General features: G+C 32.0%; 1 protein-coding gene and 1 pseudogene across 1 annotated transcript; both read left to right on the top strand.

The window, feature by feature from the left end:
* Positions 1 to 6,055: 6,055 nt before the first annotated feature.
* On the top strand, positions 6,056 to 10,232 carry LOC128190606 (uncharacterized; annotated as a pseudogene).
* A 4,921-nt stretch (positions 10,233 to 15,153) lies between these two features.
* LOC128190604 (cell death abnormality protein 1-like) lies at positions 15,154 to 20,848 on the top strand. The gene is made up of 7 exons (XM_052862721.1): positions 15,154 to 15,254; positions 15,520 to 15,572; positions 18,770 to 18,931; positions 19,033 to 19,089; positions 19,781 to 19,868; positions 19,984 to 20,018; positions 20,157 to 20,848. Exons 1-7 carry the CDS (start codon positions 15,154 to 15,156, stop codon positions 20,780 to 20,782), a joined length of 1,122 nt encoding a protein of 373 aa, XP_052718681.1. The 3' UTR covers positions 20,783 to 20,848.
* The last annotated feature ends 1,679 nt before the right edge of the window (positions 20,849 to 22,527 follow it).

Here is a 22,527-nt window from a genome sequence, read left to right as displayed (position 1 = left end):
AGCTGTCAATTTTAACTGAAACTTGGAACAAATAAGGAGGAACCAGGTATGAGTGTTTTCAAAAGTGGCAATCATGGCAATATATACAGCAAAATCAACCATATTTGTGAACATCAAATACGAGAAATACGTTTTTAACAATGTGACATTCTATTTACAAAGTTAATCCTTAACCCTTGCTTCAATCCCATTTGGCATTTAATCTCATTAACATTTAATGTGATCTCATTTATCAACGACGTGTAGAAACACATTTTTATCAAAACATTATAAAGTTCATGTGGATCATTTACCTTCAAATTTGGTTATATACAATCATAAGATATTGACAAATATATTTATTAATTTTCAATTGGAATATATTTACTTTTTAAACAGGTTATTCAAGCATTGCATTAAAATGTACAGATTTCATAAAATAGTATTTTCAACTATTTATTTCTTGTTATAATAGATACTTTTAATTCTAAAAACGAAAACTAATTGAAGTAACATACGGTATACGTGTATTTAATGTATTTCAACCACATTTTATTTTTATCACTTTATAAATGTTAGGTTGTGACAAGGTCGTAGTTCTTAGTTCTTAACTGTAAAGTCATGCTAGACTTACACTCTAAAAGCAATTACACCGTACATGTACACAAACTTCCCTTTGTATTTTACACATGTTCATACCATTACCATAACCCCTTGGGCCAGGAAGCGGCCAGAAAATAAGTTTTTAACCTTACATATTTATATTCAGTGTATATTTCCCCTTAAATTTGCATTGGAAATCTGCAACGTTCAATTTTCTATGTTTTCATCTACCAAGTATTGTTTCCTCTATTTCTTACGGAATCTTATAGTTAATTCATTGCTCTATAGAAACAGCCAGACTGCAATCTACACGCCCTGTTCATCGATTGGTCAAAATCTACAACGACCTAAGAAAGATCACGGACTGCATAATATAATCATGATGATGTCAGATTCCAAGTCTCACAAGACACGATTTCACTGTTTCTTTAAGCTAACGTACTTATGTACACTAACAGTGATTTAGTGAATTTTACTAACTTTTCAAAATCAATTAATTGATTAGCTAAAAGAAAGATGTTAATATAAACAATAAATTGCTTAATTTGATGATTCATTCGGGTTATGAAGAAAGCGATTAGTGCAGAAAAAACGGTGGTTATGTATTTTCTCTGCAGAAAAGGAAAGCATTTTATTGTTTAAATGAATACACTTTGCTAATTCATGTGCCATGTGCACAGATACAAACGTTTTCACGTTCTTTAGTATATTTATTTTTGTAGGATTAAATGAAACTTTAAATCTTTCATAACCAAGTCAATATGTACTTTCGAAAAACGATTATTAATATATATCTTCTCCTTCATCAAAAAAAAAATTTCTCCAAAAACTTTCTGGCTCTATATTTTTGGCGCGGAAGCTAACTAAATAACATGTTAATATGGATGTTCCATCTACATGTATGTTTCATATCTTTAAATTAAAGCACAAATCATGGCTTTAAAGCGGCGATTCACAATATCTCATCAAATTAGACATCAGTATGAAAATATAAATATAAGCATTAAATGCTTATTTTTGGATGTCGTCGTTCCTATGACAAACCAAGCAGTGCAGACAAACTATCATAATGGGCTAACGCGCGGTTTTCAATTTGCCTGCACCACTTGGTGTGTCATAGGAACGAATATGAAGATAGATGTCCAAGTAGCGTAGTGGACAATGCACTCGCTTGTCACCGCTGCGACCCGAGTTCGATCCTCGTGATCGACAGTGGCTGTATGTGATAGGGTATGGCGGTCGCCCGCTTGGACACGTGGGTTCTCTCCGGGTACTCCGGCTTCTTCCAAACCCAATAATCCCCTCGCGCTTACGTCCGTGCCAACGAGAGATATTAATATAAGTTGTAGAACTTGCTTGTCAATCGTTGTAAAATAAATAAAGTTCAGTTTATAGGACCGAAATTACTACTAGAAATAGTCACATCTTTGTAAAAGCGATCTAATGTATAATATTGTATTCAAATATTAGCCTCAGTTGAACCAATGACCTGGCCCCGACGTCACCAACTTTCCTCAAGTCAATACTCAGCTTCAATTTTGAGATTTGAATTCAAATTTATGCACTTCTCATATAAGGATTTGTAATGAGGACTGAGTGCGTGATTTGAAATTTTTAGCCAGGTTAAGTATGTTCAAGTCTAGGCTTATAATAATCATACGGGTCAAAAAGAGGTGATATTACCGACTTTGGATACTTTCCAATTTTACACGGTAATTAATCGGGAAAAAATGATAAACAATACACATTGTTAGTCTTGTGAGTGCTAGAAAAAATCATAGGATTATCAATTTTACACGGTCATTAATCGGGAAAAAATGATAAACAATACACATTGTTAGTCTTGTGAGTGCTATAAAAAATCATAGGATTATCGTATTATGCATACAACTTTCACCTGAAATGACAAGCGACTAATTAAGCATGCCATTTTAAAAACTTAAAATCTGTATCTTATTCTGAGATTTTTTTTAATGTAAAACATTGTGAACTAAAACGTTATTGTATCGATGTATGAGTTGCTTTGCCTTGTATCTTGAGTCAAACTAAATCTTCCAAGGGTAAATAGAGAGATAGCATGGATTATCACGCTTTGCTAGCGAAGATGATCCCGTTGATGTGTCCCAATAATGTACCCTAACGTTTAGATTTCATCATTTGGATATTTAATCATCACATACTTTGTATATCAGATGAAACTTTTAATTTAGATTCCCATTTAAAAATTTTGAAAACGTTATTAGAATGAAACTGTATATTCAAACATTGAAATAAACATATTTATTGATATTAGCGACACCGCTTTCTTGCTGCATATCAAAATGTATTCAACTAATTTAGAAATGCATACCCAACTTTTCCTTTCCTGTCATATTGTTAAAATCACAGACAAATCGTTAAAGTAACAATGTAAACACCTGTTCTTTGTTATAGTACTTGACTCAGATTTAATGAAGAAAAATGAATGGGTGTTTAATTCCAATCCTAAATAATAAAATTCTTTTGATATTCTATTCCAAGATCACCATCCTGGATCTAACATTGGTACATTAATTTCGTAGATTTATTAAATAACTGGAAATATTAAAACTCTTTGTGACACTGTTAAAAAGATAAAACAAAACAATACACATTTTGTCAAGTAGTACTTGAGAAATGTAACAGATACCAAACACTTGAGTGACACCGCATAAGTGCTTCAGATAACGCTCTTCGGAATTTCTTTCAGAATATATAAAAATCTAACAAAGACAACCTCTATCTAAAATGCTGTTTTGATGTTTATGTGTGTGTGATATGAAAATGTACTTTCCTGTAGCAATTAGAAATAGCTTTAGATATATCATATATATCTAGGGGGTTTTTTGCGTCATTGGTCGTAATAGAAAAGTGGTTTGTTTAATCTTGAGTGTAGTTTGTTATTAAGATTGAGATGATTATCTATTACGACCACAGAGGTACAACTTTGTAAAACATTGAGTCGATCAGTTTTTCTTCACATTAAATACATGTAATCTGCATTGCAGCGGTGTCAGAACAACATTACACAAGATGTAATTGATTGTATTTGTGGCTTATATACCCTTAACATCATTTCTGGTTGTTATTAATTATCTCTAATTTAGGGGCAAAACAGCATTGCATAAATTAATAACAGGATAAATACCGCATTGCAAAACTCACCATCTAAATATAATATGTGATTTTTAGAACGGGAAACAATTAGTATCAGTATCAAATTCCATGTCTGGCAGTACTGCATAATATATATATTTATTCAACTAATTTAGTTACAATGTTTTATCAGCCATGGATGTTTGTTTTACATTATTTAAGCATTTCTATGGGAGCTTGCCAATCTAATCCAAATCGAGGTATTTGTTCAAGACCAAACAGGTAACAGTTCTTTGAATATATTACATTTCAAATAGTACTAATATAAGGACTTTATACCATTAATGAAGGCTTTTAATGTTATCTGTCAGTTTCAAGTATTGTTTTCTCTTATTTACTTCAGGGCGCGCTAAGTAACTTTGCATAGGTGTACCAAATAGTGTTCTCCATTTTATATCGTACAAATATATCTCTTATTATCTTAATTTTCAGCGGTGTAATCATATACTACACAATGTCATCTACTAGTACATGTTTTCATTAAAAGTAATCTGAATAGATCACTACATTTGGGTTTTCCTAATGTATATCAACAGCCCTCTAATGAACTGATAACAGTATTCAAGATATAACGTTTGTTGTTCATTGCCAGGCGCATATCTTCAGATCAAACTCAAAGTTTGGCGTCTTTTTTATATTTTGAGTTAAGAGTATTTTTGACGGTTTAGATACAACAAATGAGGTTTATTTTTTACTTTAATTTCAAGCTCATCCATTAAATGTTGCACAGGCTATTTTCTAAACGAAAATAAATGTAATGGTAAGTATCAGTTATCCTTTTTAATCTTCATAAGTAAATAATGTAACTTTAGAGAAAATAATTTCTTATGAAAAAATGAAATTTCAGCACACTGTAGAACTTTGTTGAACTTTACATTGGTTCTTGAGAAATTTATACAGAGTATTTTCTACCTAATGAATGAATTCTACGTTATACAGTAAAGCAAACCTTGGGGCAGCTTATACTGAATGAACTGCGATACGTAGTCGCACCATAGGCCCATTGGACACATTGCTCATCTGAGATAAAAAAAAAAAAGCTTTAAATCTAATCAAATCAGATTTAGGTATCAAATACAGAATATTTTGACATGTTGGTATAATATATACTGTTACTACAATATAATAATTTTCTAAAATTATAAATAGACATCAAACTTCTTTTGTTGTTTCAGTTTTTTAGAAGTTTTTTTTTATTCACGCATCGTATCTTAAAACCCGAGCATACTCCCATAATTTGAACAAAAGTAGATCTACAGTACTCAAAAATGCTATTAGACATGTTTCAGATTCTCTTGTCAAATTAATTTTGAGACGAGTTTTCTCTATTTAATATATTTTGTCGATGTAAACAAAATCAACTTCTCATTATGCCTTAACCCTATCCCAGGGAATTGCAATTTCAGATAACTTGAATATATCCGGAGGATGCTCTCACACAAATATAAACATTTTTGGCCTGGTGGTTTTTGGGAAGAATATTTCTAAAGAATGCCAACAAAGGACTATATGCAGCAGTATGCATTTCTCCCCACAACATTAAAGTTTAATAAATAGCTTTAAAAATAAGGTGGAAGATAGCTAAGAAAAGTTTCGACGGAGAGCGCATGAAATCTATGTATTGATAAAAAATATGACGCTTTTTGTAGGGAAATTAAGATTTTACTTCGAAATATTGTGTTTTAAATTGTGGTTATGATCAGTTGAAAAGAAGAAAATATCCTACATATTAAAAAAAAAACAGTATATTTCAGAAGAAAAAAAAATCTTCAATAAAGGAATGATTTAGAGACCATCCAACCCAAAAATATGCGTATAATCGTGCTCTATTGTCAATTATATTTTTATCTTTAAGTTTTATCATTAATTGTAAAACTAGTACTACATGTATTTATCAACACTGGAAGAGTAATACAAATGCATTATTGAACGTGATTGAATGTCCTATATACATATATTGAACTATCTGTCAATATTTTAGTGTCATCATAAATGAAGCAGGTTTAACAAGAGCTTTTTAAAATTTGCAAAAGCCCAGCTTTTACCCATATTACATCATATGATACATGTTATGTCTATCAGTAAGTTCTTCAGTAAACACATGTTAAGACGGTTTAGGTTGTTCATATAATTTCCTTTGGTTAGCAATCCCTTTTAAGACTTATCAGGTATTACAGTTTGACATAAGAAATCCTTTGTAGAGTGTGAACCAGGATACGTGAGTACAAACTGTTCCAGAACCTGTCCACACGGGTACTTCGGACGTCGGTGCCTCGGGCTGTGTAACTGCTCCCGAGACATGTATTGTGAGGCTGCAAGAGGATGTTTGTGTAACACATCAATTGGTAACTGTACAGATCAAGGTATAATTCTTTAGTGCGGCTTTTATAAAAACGTATGAATATGCATTCAAACACATGGGCGCTGTTACGTTGAAATGATATTGGCCTCTAATCATTTTTGACAGAGAAGGAATCTACAAAGGCATTGACAACAGTTGTTAGTCGACAACTAGGCTAACTGTTAAAAAATCATAATTTGCTATCAATACCGGACTGGTTTGTCTAAAGCAAAGAAAACTAGATAATTATAATTATTATGAGTTATTATGTTATTATATATTTGCATTACATGTAAGGTCATATTAGCGATATTAACATACATGCCAAAAAAAGAAAAGTAATGCAGATCTACACCAGGAATTAAAGAATGTTTATATATCGATCCTCGGTTTGTAGGTATTCGAATGAAAACGATAAAACACACCGTTTCCAAGTTGCATCCATCATACACTTATTATTACTTAAAACATTGTTGTAAAGTTTTATATACTGTAAACCAATTTTTATCCGCGTGTGAGATTTTTTGCGAGATTCGCGAGAGACTTGTCGTCGCGAATATTTCTGGCCACGAACCAGCCGTAGTTTATATCGGTTGTTACAACAGGACGGGTCTGGATTAGGCTTGATCGCGAACTTTAGTCGTCGCGAACCAGTCAATCAGAAGTGTATGGCGAAATAAAGTCGTCGCGAATAAATTTGGTTTAAAGTATTGGATTTTAAGTCTTAATACATATGGCAAGCTTATATCAGTGTCTTAAATATACGTTTAACTCTACACTTTTCAGTATTGATAACTTTTGGAATTGGACTTCCACGGATAAATCAATAGATTGCTCAAATTAAAAACGTTGCTGCAAATACGATATATGCATCATAAACGCAATAAAACACCAGACACCAGACAGTTAAGGCTCTGATAGACACAATCTAATAGAGCAATCTAATATGTTTTCATATGGAAGTCAGGCCTAAGGTAATCTTAATCGTGTAATCGTAATCGATTGTAATGATTACTCTTTTTCAAGTAATCGCTAGTAATCTGTATTCGAAGATATTTTCGATTACTTGTAATCGTAATTGTGTGTAATTGTCACTTAGTGTGTTTGTCCTTGTCAGTTTAGGAAGCCACAATGCGGTTCATGACTTAATGTGGTGTGACCACCCTAATGCTTTGATAACAATTAAACCAGTCCCAACAAGGATTTTTTAAAGTAGAACAATTTCAAGCTCTAAACACTATTCATTCAAATCATGAAAGAAGGTTCCCTCAAAGCTCTTTTCATATTGCAGATAATATTTCAATTATTAAATTTAATCAAATTCCAATTTTCAAAAAAATCAACAACTGAATAATCATGATCCTTAAAGGTGCAAGGTCAAGATTTTATCCGAACACGTAAACCTCCATAAAAAATCTTTAAACATAAATTGTAAAGCGTTTTGAGAAATGGTTCGCCAATTTTAAAAGCGCTATATAAAAACTTGCAATTATTAATTATTACTATAAATTAAAAGATAGAGCTCTCAATATTGCTTATAATTTCACATCTGAATTTGAATGTATAAGCAGTAGAAATGGTAGAATACTATTAGGATTGAAATATAAAGTCTCAAATTTTAATATCATTTACAATTAAAACACCCGTTTAACTCTAAAACCAAATCCGCTTGAAGAGTTTACGCACAATTTGTTTCGAAGAGGTATCGCTCATATTTTATTGAATAATATCAAAAGTACTAAGTAATCGATGATTAATCGATTACAAGCTAAAAAGTAATCGATTACAATCTATTACAAGACAGAAATGAGTGTAATCGATTTATAATCGATTACACAAAATTCCTCTATGTAATTGATTATTACTCGAATACATTTTTAAGTAATCGTGCCCATGCCTGATGGAAGTGTAATTGGCATGTGTCTAATACTCACCTGGATGCTTAAAATATTTCATTTTCTAAAACAAACAATGACGGTGATAAGAAAACGTTACGTATCAATTACTATCCAAAACGATCATTATCATTTTAGTTCGTTGTGCTCCCTATTTGATAAAACCGATACTATTCAAAATAAGACACCACATCATATTCATTTTTTTACAAAAATTAAAATATGTTTATCACACATTTTGAATGGTTCACACTGCAAAATACATTTTGATTTACATTGTTTAGAATATTCTTTAAACATATTGAACGTTTTACACCGAGAAATATATTTGAAATTACATTGTTAAAAATATTCATAAATTTCATGGAACGAGTTCTGCAGCGAAAGCGAAAGAAAGACATAAAAATTCGGCGTATATATTGTATCTAATCACATATCGGAAAGTTCTGATATAATGAGTATCGATAAAGAAATTTAATAAGTGAAAAGTATGCCAAAAAACTTGTATTGAATCTTGAATAATATTTTACCAGGAAAGCTTTGTTAATTATAGTTCTCGTTTACTTAGAACCTCCGTGGTAAGCGGAAAATTGAAAAACATATTTCATTTTTGTTGAAGAAGTCTTAGCGGTCACTTATAGGGTAAGTTGACAGTTAAAAAGTCTTTACAGTGTGCTGTGGTAAATTGTATGTCATGAAAGTCATCAGAACACAGAGACCATTAAAAGGTTATGAATCATGGAACTTCTATGAAGATTTTTTTTAACAAACATTATGTTTAGTTAAGACCACAGATGGAGCGGGCTTAAAGAATCGGGTCAGAGAGAGGAAATCATCTAAAGATAGTTTTCCTTTGGCAAGGCATCGGTCGTTAATGCTCTTTTCTTGATGGTACTTTGTTATTTATTACTAGTGACTGATGAAGGTGAAGAAAAAATAGAAGCTGTAGTAGCCGTACCTTTATTGATTCCTGTCATAGTCTGTCTGGTTTTAGGCACAGTCTGCATCAGGTAAACTTACTTTATATAATATACCATTTTCAAATCATACCTAAAAGTCTAAAATAGTATCAGTGGCAAATCAAATTTTTAGAATTGGTTTGTGTTGTGTCTTTTTAAGGATACGATATTCACAAATCTTGAAAAGAAAAACAGGTTAGTATTATCCTTATCATATCAATGATAAAAAAGTATAAATGGTAATTTATTTTCAATGATGAAGCAAATAATAAAGTGTTTTATAATCCATGCCTAACGGGTTTCTTTTAACATATAAATACATTTACCATGAAACTTGTAACAGATTCTACAGTCAGAAACCATCGTTCCGAAAAGATGAGTTCAATCCAAACGACGACATTTACGACCATTTAAACCTTAGAGTGTACCATTCCAACCATTCTATCTATCACACGGGCAGTATGGCGGTGACCGGGAATACAGCGTCTGGTAGAAATGTCCCCTTACAGCAGGCGCAAAGTGAGGAAAGTATCCAAAACACATGGCATCTACACGAAAGGGACTTTCAGAGAAGTGAAGAGGGAATTAGTGAAAATTTAGTGGACGAACCCCACAGGGAAACTGTTAACGATAAAACAACAGAACAACAAGCAAATATATATTCAACACCATGCAAACGTATAACAAAGAAACCGCTATCTTGTTGTTCTCAACAAGGGCAACAAAATAGTTGTGATGAAACTATGAATTTCGAATATCCAAACTCGACTATTGATCCTGTCGTGCTCGAGCCAAAACTACAAACAAATCTGTTCCTTCCAAAGTGGACACAAGATTAATAAACATGCAAATGACGGAGTGATTTAGTATTAAAATAGTATTAGGGCAGAAAGTCCATTGGAGAGCGACGAGTATATGCGTCAGTTTTAATGAACAGTTGACGACGTTTTTATATAAAAATTAATTGTGTCCACTTGACTTGTTTAACAGAACCTGATCTCGAAATCTTAAATTTAATCAACTGTGCTGCAATATGATAGTCTAATATTAATGTATTTTAACACTGAAGTGGGCCAAGATATAACATATATTGGCTATTGCTCAGATAATAAATACCGGGAAATATTCGCCCCTCTTGCCCTCATTGTCACCTGGTGAATTTAAGACTGAGAGAGTTCCAATGTTTTATATTATCTTTTTTTAAAGACGACTGCGCCTGGGTTAATTCAAAACGGAGCAAAACTGTTTGCAAGTGTAGACGGGCAAATTACACTAGGCAAAAGTAACCCTGTATACAGTATCTCGTTGAACTATTTTTCACAAAATAAATATTGTTGTATTTCAAAGTCTTTAAAGAAATAAATCAATTTTTTTCTTTGGAATAGTTACATGTATTATAATTACTTGCTTATTCCAAAAGAACATCTGACAAGATTTATCATATCTTTATTCTAAATTTCCATTTTACCACCCCTAGAATACGTTTGATAAACTTGCTTTTAGTGAAACTGAGTAAATATGACATAGACGAATAATAAAAGATACCGTTTGGTTTTTATATTACAAATTCATACAAGAAATGCAAAATCTATCTTGGAGAAGTTTACCCACATGACAGGTTTTCGTTTATATTTAAGATTACATTGGGTAAAAATGAATTTAAGCTTTTCATCACTTCCATTCCACAGAAGTTCATTTCAATATTAATGCGTTTTAATGGTACCTATCGGGAATAAGTGGGTCCTAAACATCTGCACCTTAATAGAATAGATCCAGAAATGACTTCACTACAAAAACTTATTTACTGCGTTTAAATTATATAGAGAATAAGGCATACCCTTTTCCAGTATCAGCTCGAGACTCCAATATCAGCCTAAGGGCTGATATTGGTCGAGGGCGGTGGTAAGGAAAAAATATATATATTATTATATTTATTACATACTTAGTAATAAAATAATTAAAAGGCATCAGTTTGAACAAATTGATATTAAATATTAATTGAAAGTAGTCTGTACATGTATTAAATAAATCATGAGATTTCATTGTTTTACCAAACATGTAGCTACAGAACCGGAATTTCCTCGTATTTTAAAATTAACTTCTTCAAAACTGAAGTTTTCAACTGCATTTAAAAATGTCGACTGTAAGAAATGTTTAATTTTGCATCTGTAAACATGCACAAGTGCTGAAACAGTAAAAAGGCAGAGAAGTACAGTACCGCAGCGGAATGTAATACGGATCCGTATCAGCCCAAGGGCTTATAACTTGTATCAACCCCGGAGGCCGATATGAGTTTTGGGGTGTCATCTGTATCACATATGCAAAAAAAACATGTATTTATTTTTAAGGATGTAATAGAATCATATATTAAAGTTTAATGAATAACGTTTGAATTCATATTTTCAAAATGCCTACAACTAGAAGATATCGACGCACTTTGAGATTGCATGCGATGATCAAAGTCCAAAATTGTACGGACTTTGGTTTTATTATCACGAAATCAAATTTCTCAAAGAGCATTTACATGTTACACACGATGTACTCAATCAGATGTTTGAACAGTTGTTAACTTAATGCGCAACACTTAGGTTTATATCACGTTTGATTTTAACTAGATTACAAAGTTCACAGGTTAAATATAGATATATTATTACACTGGAACAACTTAAGGAATATGAAATTTAAAAGATGTAGATCCCCAAAAAGAATTAAAGCAATAAATAGGTCTTTTCATCTCATCTTTTAAGTTGAAATCAGAGTCAACATTCACTATGGTAAATCTATTATAAATTTTTGAAATGCAAAAAGTGGTTGTCTGTCAAAATTTTTTGGTTGCTCGAATGTCTGCACGGTACCTAAGAAGTAAGCTTTTCCTTAACTAAATGAAATTCTGATGCGGCTATAATTGTAAATCATTATAGTTTCAATCATCTTGCCAATGATATTGTTTATATAAATGTTACCCTGGTTATTTAAAAGCGAATATCAGAACTAAATTCATAGATTTGCATTTCTATTGGGTTATTTTAATCAAATTGTACCAACTAGGTATATGTGATCCTTGTTAATAGTCAGAAACCCGATGAATGTGAACTTTGCGACATAAATTGTCAATGTGGATGTAAAAATTAAGTAATGATTTCAATGTTTTATAACACTCAACATTTCCATTTGACACCAAAATAGAGTTAAAGCTATGATTTTACAAAACATAAGTGTAAACCAGGCGCCACAGGTGAGAACTGCTCCTTTACCTGTCCACCAATGCAAAGAACAATCAAAGTTCTATACCAATATTTAATTATAAAATCTTTAAAACATAGGGTATTTACTCAAAGCGAATCATTGTGGGGGCAATTATGACACATACCAATAACCCATGGAAATGTTTGGCATTATGCGAGCAAATTACAGCAGGAAGCTTAATGAGATAACAAACATGAATCTGTCACATATTATGATTTTGATAATATCAACAGGTGACATTATTACACAAACTCCAATTTCTCTTCATGATCCTGACTGAACAGCTGTGTATCAAACGTCACCTCAATTAGATAACTGAAATACCAAAGAAACGCACTTTATTGTGGACGAGTCTGTTTTTGGTAAACACGTTGTTAAACATAGCGTATACAATAACACCAGAGGAGTCAAAGAATTTAACGAATGCTGCCTGTAAATAGTGCCGGTAACTATTCCCCATTAGCACGGACATTTTTTGTACAGTTTTTACCGATGTCTTTATAAAATAACATGCCTTACCGCTCTAATATAACATTGAAACAAGTATTTTTTTTTAAAGGAATGATGTAATATCATTTGTCACAGCTCTGTTGATGTAATGCGAAGCGTTATGTTACATGCAATAAACATAGCTAATAAGATATATCGCACCAATTTGTTGATTTTGCGAAATAGCAAGGCATGAATAAGTTTTGCTTTAATGGGGATGCGCGGCCATCTTGTACATTTGAGGATAAGAATGTTAACATTTCTTGAACTGGCTTGTTTCTGCCTGATTTTTAAATCTTCAAAATAAGTCTGTAGCTGCGCAGTTCGACAGCTGTTCTGGGTGATTAAAAATACATTGTCCCGTTCTTGTATGCATTCTTTTAAAAAGTCCAAACAAAGTGACATGTTTGACTTCAGAAGAAGGCAGAAACAAGCCAGTTCAAGAAATGTTTACATTTTTATCCTCAAATGTACAAGATGACCGCACATCCCCCTTAAGTAGGTGAATTGTACTTCCTATTGAAGGGACATGGTCACGATTTTGATCAATTGTTTTTCAGATTTTAATGTTTACAATGATTAACTAAGGCATTTTTAATAAGCAACCAAATTTTGAGAGTTATTCGTTGAGTTATAAGGAATAACAGAGCTTATAATTCTTTGCCATGTAAAAAAGCTGTTTTTTACATTTTGATTGTTGAAGTACATATGCCACAGTTTTTAGACCTAAAATGAATGTGTTAAACGTTCTGAACTGTTTATTAATGACTAAAAATAAAAAAGGAGATCGAAAAATCAGCTTGAAAAATTCTGTTTACTGGTATATTAAACCTATGTACATAAAAACAGGGCACGAGCCTTTTTTTACATGACAAGTAATTGGGAGTCCTGTATCTTGCTTATAACTTTACGGCTGACTCTCAAATTCCATTTGATCACTAGAAAAGCATTCCTAAAGCATTGTAAATAAATAAACAGATAAATAGAATTTAACCAAAATCCTGACCATGCCCCTTTAATATTCATAAGCAGATGTGAAGATAAACGTAACTTGAATCGCTATTTATGTAACTGTATAAATGTTTTATACTCTCAGATCAAACGCATTAGAATAACGGTTTTGGTCATTTACATACACGAGGATGTCACTACATAGTAAATAAAGTAGTGTAAGGTGCAATGCGTGCGCAAATAGTAAAATTTGCCGGATGTCTCCTATGGACACAGTTGCTATTTTAAAGAACGCGCTTCTTGTCGATGGCTACTTTATGCGATTGATATTAGTTTAATTACAGTTTCAAATGCAAAAGAGTTAGGTATAAAAATGTAGTGAATAATGCTGGGAATATAAAAGAGATAAAGCGTATCTATAGTATAGTTTAACATACCCCTTATAATGAATTTTATTGTAGAATTGTGATTTTACATAAAACAGTTTCAAATAATTTGGAAATTATTTTAAAACATTTTTTAATAAATTTTTTTACTATGCTATCCACCTAGATAAAAACATTTGCCCAGTAACGAAAATGTATATAGTTCAAGCCCCGATGTGGTCATCTAACGGTGTGTGTTTTCCTCTAAGACTACATTGTCAATCACACTATCATTTAGGGAGTCAATAATTTACATCTACTCATCACTACTAATTATCGCCGTAAGATGTTAAGCCTCTGGCTGATCAGCAAATAGACTCATTAACTATCAAAACAGTTCTACAAAAATGAAATATTTTGATTTGGTATATTAAAATACAGCGATGATTTTTTTTGAGAGTGTTCAAGTTAAGACTTATTATAGTCTTTGGGGTCAAAAGGAGGTAATATTTCCGAAATTAGGAAACTTTCCAGTTTTATAAAAATTTACATCGGAAAAAACTATTTTTTAAATGCTAATATTTGTGAACGTTAGATTGCTTGGGAGTCTTTAAACTTCTTTTTATAGTCAGAAAAAGAAGGTGACACTGGAAGAACAACCAGTCTTAACCAACCAATATTTATATAGAAACACTTACGAATATATTCCGTGGAAATATATTCTTTGGCAATTATAATTGCAATGTAATGAAACAAACTTTACAATATTTCAAGTTTTTGGCCCATTGGATCATAGAAACGACAAACTTTCTAAACGGGCAAAGTTTTGTACTTTTGCTAATTTTTATATGTATATTTTCTTAGAAAGATTGAAAGTTAGATAGAAAGAAAATATATGTACTACTTCTTTGATTAGAAGTACTGATATAAACTCAACACTGAAGTACATCTGGACTAATTAAATCAAATTGGTATGGCGGAAATGGCCAAAGTATTCTTGATCTCACATCGCTTTATAATCACTATATAGATTTATGGTAATTGGAACAAACCAGGAAAGCATTTAAACTAAAATATTTACTTCAAAATTTAGCCTTTATGTATTACGTGTATATTGCATGGAATTTAATTCCTTTTAATGAAGTTTAACAATGATTCATCAGCCATGGATTATCGTTCTATGCTATTTAAACATTTGTCCGAGTGCTTGCCAAACCGTTTCTGATAAAGGTTATTGTAACCTACCAAACAGGTAAGGGGTCCCATCAAATAGTCTTAAAGACGGAGAAGAACCTTAACAGGGAATATATATTAACATATAATGTTCAAATATTGACACACCTTTTTGAAAACGGCTTCTTCTCCTTCTCTTCAGAACCCAAAACAAATTAATGTAGTGTCATAGTTTTGAAATACGATTTATGAGTATTTAGATCTTTCAACATTAATATTTTACATCATAATTTATGAGATTAACATTCTTTTTAAACTAATATTCTTCAAACTTACTTTTTCAGTTCTTCAAATGTTTGTTGCACAGGGTTTTACCTAAGCGAAAATAAATGCAAAGGTATGTATCACCTGTTACATTTATGTTTATACTTGTATTTTAGGTGACCAGACAATATTTGTTGCTTAGTTGGGTTTTTTTTTGGGGGGGTGGAAGTTTGGGGGTGTGTTTTTTTTTAGGAGGGTGGGGGTGTAAATGAGATATTGAACGTTAACATTGTATTGTAAGCTATGTAAATGAGAATTCAACAAAAGTTCATTCGAAAAGATATATGGTGATAACGACAGTGTTCAAAAGTCCAAAGAAAAATTACAAAACAGGAGCAGAGCGAACACAGACATCTTAAAAATATAGAGGAAGGATCAGGTGCCACGGAGAAGTGAGCATCCTCTGGTCACACCCGCCAGGTGCTTTTTATAGTAATCGGGGAAAACAGATAAAGTCCGTAGACAATTAGGTGATACATTATGGTCAAACAATTAGTATAAAAATTTGAAAAACGTCAGTCAGTATGCAACCCAGTGGAAAATTGTATTTGCTGACAAGATCGTTGTATCGACCAGAGAACTTACCAAAAGATTACTTCAAACGAAACTGTTGATAGTCCTGTTTTATCAGCTTGTTTGTCAGTAGCTTGCCTCGCCTTAGAAACTGTTCATACGAAGAATGAAGGGCATTCTGGAAGGTGAAACGTATCGTTTAAAAAAGTACTTATTTTATTAAATCAACTGTACTGACGAACCAATGTGATTGCTTAGAAGTCACGTGATGGTCAGTGTTTAGAGGTTTCTCAAGATATAAAGACGTTGATGTTTGATGTTTAAGCAGTTTTGATTATTTAAGGATTTTATTACCTATATCAGAACTTTTTATATCCAGTGCAGATTATTGTGCATGAAAAACGGAAACATTTTGCAGGTGTAATTAATCGCAGTAAAAGTTAGGAAACGTTTTCCTGAAACCTGATACATTGCCTAACCCAATTCAGGGTGACGAGGCTGGACCTACACCCAATTCTGGGACATGCAATAATCATGATAATGTAAACGTGACTTTACCCAATTCTGGGTTGAATGATAATGTACCTCATTCTGGGTCTGACATTCTGAATACATCCAATTCTGGATTTAACATTTTGACAATGCTATTGTGCAGTCAATTAATTCTGGATCCAGATATTCCGAGAATTCCGTAACGGTAACGATGGCGGCAGCCATATGCAAAGCTTCGCTAGGGACAGTTTTGAACCAACAACAAACGTTCTTACACAAGACCTCATTAAACAAATTGAACATTTTTACAAACAAAACGAGAAATGTTCAAGAAAAGATTGGCTAAAATAGTCAACGATGGAAGATGTATTCGTATAAATGATGATGAGAAGGAAGATCTGTTGACTAAACATTACAAGCCTGAAAATTGAGAAATTTACAAGTTACAAGGGTGATCAAAGGCATCTGGACCTCATTGGGACGAAGATAACAAGACAATGATCTCAAACTGCAAAATTCACAGACACCTGTTTGCAAAGTTTTATATCCATTGTTAGATTTAATGGATTAACTCATGAATACAACCACAAATAAAAACGATATGAAAACAACAGCTGTAAAAAAAAATCCCTCAGCCTTAGCTAATGACACCCTCACAATGATGCAATTAGCATTCGCTGATTTATCACAACGCCGTTGCCATTTTCTCAAGTCAGACCTGACCAAAGAATTTAAAACATTGTGTGCTGTGGACAATTCCGTTACCAGCAAACTCTTTTGTGATGATCTTGACAAACATATCAATGAAATCACAGATGCGCGTCAAATAAGCAGAAAAATAATTCACTCCAATAGAGCAGAGAAAATCAATCGGAAATATATGTACTTGGATAGACAAAATACATCTTTATTAAGATCTGGACACAAGCAATTGGTCAACGAAATACGAAGTCGACTTTTTTAGAGAGGCGACAATAGCCAAAAATATTCAGGAACCAAAACTAATTACATAAGAAGTGGACCAACATGTAAGTGAGTTACAATATATAATTGGGATTTATTCTGCTGTGAACTAAGATTATTGTGTCCTAAAGTTTTTGTTTTGTTAGATTTGTTGTCAGTTCAACATAGTCAAACACTTCAATTGATAGATAGATGTTAGAAATGTACAATTTAATATTTTAAGTGTAAAACTTTATATTGGTGATATTTTGAAACAAACCCGCCCTGAATATCATTTGACACCTCTTGAGTTCAAGTATTTTACAAATGAAAGCTTGTGTGTTGACTCTCCATGTAAATATTGAAGGAACAAAAAGATTAAGAAAGAATGAAACTCAATTGTTTATCAGTACAATTATTCCATTCCACGGGATATGTAAACAGACAGTGGCAAATTGGATAAAAACTGTGCTATGTAAATCAGGGATTGATGTGATCAATTCTCACCTCAAAGTACATGAAGTGCAGCAGTCAATGCTGCAAAACAGTGTAATGTACCAATTCATGTCATTCTCAAATCAGCAGGCTGGGCATCAGGTTGTGTATTCAGAATTTTTTTTTCAGAAATACATTATTACTCATAAAAGTGTGTGAGAAAAAATTTGAAAAAAAGATTTTAAATGACTCGTTATTATTTTATAATAGAGTAGTAGATGGTATGATATAAGCTGTTGTACATTTGCTGTTGTAAATATTAAATATGTACATATTGAGAATAAAATGTTTTGTTTTTGAATTATTAAATACTTATTAAATACTTTTGATGAATTTCTTTAAAGAAGAAAGAAAGAGAGAGAGAGAGAGAAAATCGGAAAAGTCCAAATAATTCAATGAATATGACTGCATTAATTTTGTACTGATATTACCATAAAGGTCAATATTTTGGTGTCATCTTAAATGCTCCAATACTTACATGTATCATTTCCCTTAATTGATTACATACTGTAGATTCCTAATTTAACTCGAGGAAATAATTTTCACGTTAAATCGCGAGAAGCAACCTTCGCTGATTTTAAAATTATTTTTAAAAATGATGGTCGCATTTTTATATTCTCGCGATTTGATACAAAACAGCGGAATTGCAGGATTAAGAACTCGTGTAAAAAAGGAATTAACAGTAATACACCCAATCAATGTTTTCAGCATTAAAAATTTGAAAAACAAATAATCAATTTGAAATGTTGTTATACAATTTTAAAAGAATTTCACTCCTTTTTGAATCCTATTACGGTTTATAGTTAGATAAAAGAAATATCCTTGTAGAGTGTGAGCCAGGCTTCATTGGTAAGAGCTGCTCCTTGACCTGTTCAGTAGGATACTTTGGACTACAATGCAAAGAACTTTGTAACTGCTCCCAGGATAATTACTGTGATCCAAGAAGAGGGTGCGTATGTAACACAACCAGTGTTAACTGCACAGATCCAGGTAGGATTCCTACTTACAATACGGATGATAAAGAAACACAAGTATATGATTAACATACAAAACGTTTATATAACTTAGTTTTCACTTTTTATTGTTGACAGAGTATGAATCGACACAAGAAATGAGAATAAATGCAACCGCTATGCAGTCTGTTAAACGTTATTTACACAATAACATCCCTCTAGAACGTTGTTATTGAGGGTATGAACGTATTGAGCATTACAGGAAAAAAAAATACTCCCATTATATTGATATCATTTGCTTCATTTTTCTTTAACAAATTCGTAAATTATCGTTCTTGTAAATCTGGATGTTACGCAGAACTTATTTTATTAGTTATTACAACTACTTGTAAGTCTGAGGTCAGCCAATGCACGTTCACGGCGTTCGTGGAGTTCGTGCTCTCATTGAGGTTTCTATGGTTACTATGTCAACGTTAAACAAAGTATATGTTGGTAAAATTTTTCCGACTGCCATGAGATTTGGTGCTTAGCAAAGCACATTTTCAATGTTTTGCACGAGAAATTATTTTGTATATTTTAATCTATTTATTGCTATTCAGTTGTGTTATATTTTATCAAATCAAGGTAATATGAGGAGTTAATGTAATGGATTAGTCCAAAAGGTTTCTTTGAATTACAAGATTATGATGTTTTTATCTACTTAACTTAGAATAGAAACTTTATTCAACACGATTGTAAAAGTTTTATTTTTCAAAATTGCAATCATTAATATTGCAAACACATGGTGTAAAGTTGTATATCGTCAACACATTAAAGAACATTTTATTTTAGCTTAGCCTGGGTGACCCATTTTCTTGACAACTGTTATTTATATATTCAACACTAGCTGCTGCTGATAGTATAGCAACTCTAATAGTCGTCCCTTTACTGATAACCGCCATCACCTGTCTATTTCTCGGCACAATCTGCATCAGGTAAATTTACTTAATATAATAGACCATTTTAAAAACATCACAAGTATATTTGATTATAATCATTGCCAAATTAATTTAATTTTGTTAATAAACGGTACATGTTGCATCTTTTAAGAATACGGTATTCAGAAATGATGAAGAGAAAGAAAGGTAACTATGAACACAATGTTATAATGAAATATAAGAATGAATAGTACATTTGATAACATAACTGTTTTGATAAAAACAAATTCCAAATAATTGAAAAATATGTCATTTCTTATCAAACTGTATTGTTTTAATATGTAGATCTATTTTCCATGCAAAATGTGGCCGACTTTACGGTCAGAAACAATCCTTTAGAAACAGAAGAGGAAAATCCGCATGACGATATTTACGATCATGTAAACCTTAGAGTGCAGTATTCCAACCATTCTAATTATAACACAGTCAGTTCGGTAGATGCAGGGGACTCGAGTCTCGGATTGACTAGTGCTGTCCTTTTACAGCAGTACCAAAGTGTAACACGTATGCGTCTACATGACGAGCAGTTTTGTGAAAGTACTGTGGACGAACCTGATGTAGAAACTGTTGACAACCAGACAACGAATAGAGAAGCAGATATATATTCCACACCATGCAAACTCATGATAGAGAAACCAATATATCGCTATTTAGAACAACGACAACAAAGAATCAGCAATGAAACTGTGACATTTGAATATCCAAACTCGATTATTGATGCAATTGTTCACGACACAGAATCACAAACAAATCTCATTTCCCCTCTAAAGTGGACACAATATGAAGAAATAGATACAAACGGTGACATTTTAGCTCATACTTACAAATCTTTAAGACTAAATAGTCCAATGGAAAGCGACGAGTCTGAAGAATACTTTGATGTCAGTTATGAAGGACAGCAAACGGCGTAATTACACAAAAATGACAAGCTTGACCTTGTTTGTCAAAACCTGGTCCCTTAAAGGTTAGATCAACTGTGCTGCAATAAAGTGTTTCTGTATATCAATAATCTTAAAACTGTGAAGAATTGCAGCTGATTAGATATGTTTTAATTTATATATTAGATAAGTTTTACTTATTAAACTGCATTTCATGATTTCAGATTTGTTTAATTTATTAAATCAAAAATAAAAATCAATCAAAAATAGGAATTCAGATAAAGTGTTTTAAGGTCCAACATACTTTAATGACAAGAAATTAATTTTATATATATATTAAAAATCTTAACGATAATATTAGGGTAGATTTAGGGTAGATTTATTGCAGTTTTATGCAAGATTGTATGCAAAGAAAATACAGTGACCTTGTGAAATCTAGAAATGGGCCATATATTGGAATCAAATGCCTAACATATACATAGAATCGCCTTAAATAACCAAATGAATTTTCAAATTTTAAAACTTAGTTGCAAAGTAACTTTTTCATTTTCCAAATCCGTATAATATAAAATAAAAATTACACTGATATAAAGAAATATTAAATAGAAATTGTATTGTTACACGATTTGCTACAGTATGCATTGTATCTTGTGGCAAGCCCATGGATGAGTCCCCGTGCTGCACCCCTCTGTGGATGTATGAGTATACCGTCGTTGTATTCTAAATAGATAAAATAAATTTTAGGACCAATTTCAAATTTTGGGGAGAAAAAAAAACAGTAGAACTTTACTGTATTTCCCATCAACGAAATATTAATATTTTATTCAAACCAGCGAATTGCTTTAAGATCAATTCTATGTAAGAATCAATGATATATAAAAAGGTCTGGCCACGCATAGTCACCAATTTTCCTTATATTTCATACATAGACACACCTGTGTAAAACGCAAAAACCATTAAAAGTTGGTTGCTGGGGGTAACCGTTGCCTTGGTAATCGAGGCTTGAGATGGGAAAATAGCAAAACTTACCTACTTTGAAGCCATATTAGATGGTTTTGCCCACTAATGTAAACTATCAAAGACATAAGACAGCCTTTGTCCTATTTTCAATTATTTAATTATATAAGAAAATTGATGGAGAAACAAACACTTTTAAAATGTTACCATGAAAAATCGTTCCAAATATTTAATCAGTTTTCTGCGGTTTTTTAATAAGCCCAAATGGGAAACTGTTAAATTTTTACATCCATATCAATGTCCATCCAATATATATCTTAACATGAATAATGATGTCCGTTGCTATGGCAACAAAGCCAACAATTAAGAAAAACTGAGAAATTGAAGATTATTTTGATATGCTTTCATTCCTGATTTTAAAATTTCTTTGCAATTGTTTTAGTTGGAACTTGCAAATATATATCTAAATTTACATTATACACCACAAAAACCTTTGTTATGCAACAGAGAAGTGTTGTAGCTATGGAAAATTAAGTTGCGTAAAAAATCACACAGAAATTCTTACTTTTTGAAAGGTCCATAGCAACGGCAGTTATTTTTAGAAAATTTCAGATTTTTTTCAAGTGTCATTAAAGTAAAGGACAAACTTTATATTTCTCACCATTGGATTTTAAATATTTATTCATTATAAGTGAATAATATCCATTTAAATATGCCTAAAAGTATTATAATTTGCCTTTTTTTTAGCTTGTTACCATAGCAACGGTTCTCAATTTTCATATTCAAATTTTTAATTGCACAATCATAATAGTGTTGACCAA

Source organism: Crassostrea angulata, chromosome 6, assembly GCF_025612915.1.
Source record: "Crassostrea angulata isolate pt1a10 chromosome 6, ASM2561291v2, whole genome shotgun sequence".
NCBI classification, from domain to species: domain Eukaryota; kingdom Metazoa; phylum Mollusca; class Bivalvia; order Ostreida; family Ostreidae; genus Magallana; species Magallana angulata.
Note: the sequence above shows the minus strand (reverse complement) of the source record. Positions and strands in the feature narration are given on the sequence as shown.